The 4556-nt window shown below is 39.0% G+C and overlaps 2 protein-coding genes across 2 annotated transcripts; both read right to left on the bottom strand.

The window, feature by feature from the left end:
• Positions 1-2784: 2784 nt before the first annotated feature.
• On the bottom strand, positions 2785-3477 carry LOC109222588. Its single transcript, XM_019386929.1, has one exon. It carries the CDS (start codon positions 3475-3477, stop codon positions 2785-2787), a length of 693 nt encoding a protein of 230 aa, XP_019242474.1.
• A 421-nt stretch (positions 3478-3898) lies between these two features.
• Positions 3899-4522, bottom strand: LOC109222589. The gene has a single exon (XM_019386930.1). The coding sequence runs from the start codon at positions 4520-4522 to the stop codon at positions 3899-3901; it is 624 nt and encodes a 207-aa protein (XP_019242475.1).
• Between the last annotated feature and the right edge of the window lie 34 nt (positions 4523-4556).

Genomic DNA, 4556 nt, shown 5'->3' on the forward strand with positions numbered 1-4556 from the left:
TTGACTTGCTTAAAAGGTGTTCATGAGATTTCACTGCTTAATTATATTTACTGATTTGTTATGCCTCTGATAGCTTAATATTGTGTTTAACATAATTTTATATCGCTCAGTCTTCATTTGTTTTTATTACTTACTGAGTTGGAGTACTCACTTTACTCCCTGCATCCCTGTGTGCAGATTCGGGCACTACAGGTCCTGCTACTGAGGGTTGATAGTTCCAGTAGATCTTCGGAGATTTACTAGGTAGCTGCTTGGCGATTCGCAGCCCAGTGCATTCTCCCTCTATTTTTTTTTTTTGGTAACTAAAACTTTTATTACCAAGTAATATTTTACACTGATTTGCTATAGCTTGTTCTGGACATAAGCCCCAGACTAAGCTACTTCTTCCTTTCCTCTAATATCCCCTTATCTCTATCTATACATTTCCTAAACAGTAGGATAAGAATTCAATTCAATCAGTTTCCTTTTCAGACATTTCTTTACATTTCCTCTACAGTGTATATCTTGTGCTAAACTTCTAGTAATTGTTTCAGCAGTCCTTTGTATTTCTTGAAAGACTCTGGCATTCCTTTCTTGCCAAATATAGTATAAGCTACCAACCAGCGGCTGCACTCCTACCACGATAGTGTTGTTCAGCCCATTGCAGCTCATGTTCCCAATCCATAACTGGTCTATCAATCTGCAGCCATCGTAGCATAGCAGCCCATATTCTCTTTGAGAATGGGCATAGAAAGAATAAGTGATTCATGGTCTCTGCTTCTACATTGCATAATGGACATGAGTCATCTTCTACATATCCCCATCTTTTCAATCTATCTCTTGTTTGGAGTCTTCTGTGAGCAGCCAAGTATCCTATGAATATCCATTTTGGTAATCATGCATTGTTCCAGATGATCCTTCTCCATGACACTTTGCTGAATTCTCCTCTATTCTTCAAGTACACATCTTTAATACTGAAAGTATTCATTCTAAGCACATCATCCTCTGTGTAGCCAGCTTCTGCAAAATACTTCTTGGCTTTAAAGATTTTTTGAATCACCCAAGATGCCTGCTTTGGTTCAGTCCCCCAGCCAGGATTGTACTTTTTATAGTATACATGAACCCATTGCACCCATAATTTGTCCTTCTTTTTGCACAAGCTCCATAGTAGTTTGCACATTGCAGCTTTGTTCCATGTGCCTATATCCAGCAAATTCAAACCTCCTACTACCCTTGGACAACACAATCTATCCCAAGCTATAAGTGTCTTCCTTGTATTCTCCACATTTCCTGTCCATAAGAACTTTCTACAGATACTTTCAATCAACAGAATGAGCTTCTTTGGCAATAGGAAGATTTGAGACCAATACACTTGGATGGAGAATAGGATGCTTTTGATAAGTTGGACTCTTCCTGCATAGGTTAGGAACTTAGTAGTCCAGGACTGGATTCCCCCTACCATCTTCTCAAGTAATGGTTGATATTGTAGCAATGTCATTCTTTTAGTACTCAAAGGCACCCCCAGGTATCTCACTGGGAGGATACCTTTTGAGAAACCCAGCATTGTTAATATCTCTTGTTGGATGTCATCTCTAACTCCTCCAAAGTATATTGAACTTTTCCCTATGTTAGCAACTAGACCTGAGGCTTGTGAGAATTCTTGAAAACATTGTTACAGCATCTTCACAGATATATAATCACCTCGGCAGAATAGTAGAAGATCATCAGCAAAACTAAGTTGTACTATGTTCAACTTAGCACATTTTGGGTGGAAGTTAAAATCTGGACTCCTCTTTAAAGTCTTCAGCAATCTTGTAAGATATTCCATAGCCAAGACAAATAGATAGGGGGATAATGGATCACCTTGCCTCAATCCCTTTTTTGCTTTGAAAGGTACTGAATGTTGTCCATTTATAACTATGGAATATGATACACTTCTCATACATACCATAATCCAGTTCACAAACTTTCCCGGCATTTGTATGTTCCTTAGCACCTGCTCCATGTAGTCCCACTCTATAGAATCATAAGCTTTCTTCATATCCACTTTTAACATGCATCTAGGAGATATACCCTTCCTGCCATAACCTTTAACAAGCTCATGGCTCATTATTATGTTGTCATTGATCAATCTCCCTGGGACAAAAGCTGCTTGACTTTCATCTACAATATTATTCATTATGCCTTGCAACCTTTTTGTTAGAACCTTCGAGATAATCTTATAGAGTATGGTACAGCAAGAAATTGGCCTGAAATCTGAGACTCTAATTGGATTTGGTATCTTAGGAATTAAGGTCACTGTAGTGAAATTGATTGGGTGATATAATTTGTCTTCAGAAAAGAACTGCAACACTGCTTCAGTTATCTTCTTCCCAACTACTGGCCAAGCTTTTTTGAAAAATAGTGCATTAAAACCATCACAACCTGGTGCTTTGTTGTCACTTATCCCCATCAGTGCTCTGTATATTTCCTCCTTTGATACATCTGCTATCAACTGTCTCTGTTGTTGTCTGTTGATTAGTGGCCCTTCTCTTATTATTGCTGGATTAATAGTTGGAAGTTTTCCAGCTGCTGATCCTAGTAACTATTTGTAGAATCCCATTATCTCATCTTCCACCTCCTGTTTTGTCTGTGTCAATGTTCCACTGCTTCTTGTTAAGTTCTGAATCTTGTTTTGGGAGTTCCTGTTCTTCATGCTTGCATAGAAATAGGCATTGTTGCCATCTCCTAGCTTTAACCATTGTATTCTTGATTTTTGTTTTAGAATACTTTCCTCCACCCTTAGCCATTTCTCCAATTTCAATTTTAACTCTTTTTTCTGCTAGAATCATATTTTCTACTTGACCAGGTTTTCTCATTTGCTCTTGCAGAATGCATAGTTGTTCCCTGAATTCTGTGATCCTTCCTCCTACAGCAATTATATTCATCAGCATTCAATTTCTTCATGGCTTGCTTCACCTTTTTCAGCCTTTCCCAAACATCTCTCATTTTGTTATATGTGCTACTTTCTTTCCAAGCTTTATTTACTATCTGTATAAAGTCCTTATGATCAGCAAGATGGTTCAAGAACTTGAAAGGCTTAGGCCTTGATTCTTCTTTGTCTTCAAATGTAATGCTCAATGGTGAGTGATCAGAACATCCCGAATCCATTACACATACCCCTAGGTGAGGCATTTTCAGCATCCACTCAGCATTAACCAATGCCCTATCAATCCTACTGTATGTGTGACCATTTGTCCATGTGAAGCTTCTACCATTAGTCCTCAACTCAGCCAAAATAGCATCCTCCACAAATTTATTAAAGTCCTTCACTTCCATCTCTTGTACAAGATTCCCAATTGGCCTATCCTCCCTAGACCTTATGGCATTGAAGTCCCCCATGATTATCCATGCCCCAAGTACTTTGCTATTGACTTGCAGTAGATCCCTCCACAATTTTCTCCTGTCCTCCACAGTATGCAATCCATAGACTGTTGTGAATTCAAACCTCACATTCATGTTCTTGATAAGGATTGCAGCATGACTGAATTGGTCTGTCTTCTCTATCACCACACATTCCACTTCCTTACCATCCCATACCAACCAGATACTCCCTTTTACTACTGTGCTTATAATTAGCTAGCCAATCCCAACCTGTAGTGATCCTCATAATTATTTGACTAGCTTTTTGCTCCTTCACTTTATGTTCTAGTAATGCCATCATACTGACTTTATTACTTCTTATAAACTTCTTTATCTCCTTCTGTCTTGGAGTCTTGTTCAGACCCCTAATATTTCATGTCATCGCCTTCATATTGGAATGAATATAGCGTGTGAACACCCTTCTACCTCATCCTGCCTCCTTTGTCTGCTCGAGCCTTCCCCAAATTGACTTGGGTGCATTAGTTGTAATCCTGATTCTGCTAGTATATTAAATCCATTAATGGTATTTAATTGCATCCTCCCCCATTTTCTCCTTGCTTCTAGCTATAGACTTCCCTATTGCTTTTGTCCAGCTCTGCTCCCCCTCTCCACAATCAATCCTTGCATTTGAGTCATCAGTTTTACTGGTTATCTCTTTAGTCATTACCATTTGGTTGCTCTTGACAGGTACTGATATCTGTTGATCTACCTTGTCATTGCTTCTTTCTTTTGGTAACCAATCTTGCCTCTGCTTCTGCTGTTTTACCTTATTATTTTGCATCTGTTGTTCATCTTTCCCACAGCTATGCCCAATTTGCCTACAACTCTGGCAAAATTCTACCACCCAATCGTAGGCTACTCTTTGGCTAAATTCTCTTCCACTTGGATCTGTTACTTTGATGAATTTTGGGAGTTCTTTTGTTATATCCATCTCAATCAAAACTCGCGCATAGGTAATTCGATCCAGCTGAGTAGTGCAATCATCAACGTACAATGGGATCCCTAATCTACTGCTAATTCTGCTTAGAGATCTAGCTCCCCAGCAATTCAAAGGGAGATTTGGAAATTTCACCCACACTGGAATGGTTTGCAGGATCTCCTTGCTGAAATCAAAATTCTCCGACCAGGCCTTGACAATCATCGGTTTATTACCTAGCATATGCAGACCGGAGTAC

This window comes from Nicotiana attenuata, unplaced genomic scaffold (genome assembly GCF_001879085.1).
Source record: "Nicotiana attenuata strain UT unplaced genomic scaffold, NIATTr2, whole genome shotgun sequence".
NCBI classification, from domain to species: domain Eukaryota; kingdom Viridiplantae; phylum Streptophyta; class Magnoliopsida; order Solanales; family Solanaceae; genus Nicotiana; species Nicotiana attenuata.

Excerpts from the sequence above, each read along its gene's own strand:
- LOC109222588 (XM_019386929.1), bottom strand. The coding sequence starts at position 3,477 with ATGAATGTGAGGTTTGAATTCACAACAGTCTATGGATTGCATACTGTG.
- LOC109222589 (XM_019386930.1), bottom strand. The coding sequence starts at position 4,522 with ATGATTGTCAAGGCCTGGTCGGAGAATTTTGATTTCAGCAAGGAGATC.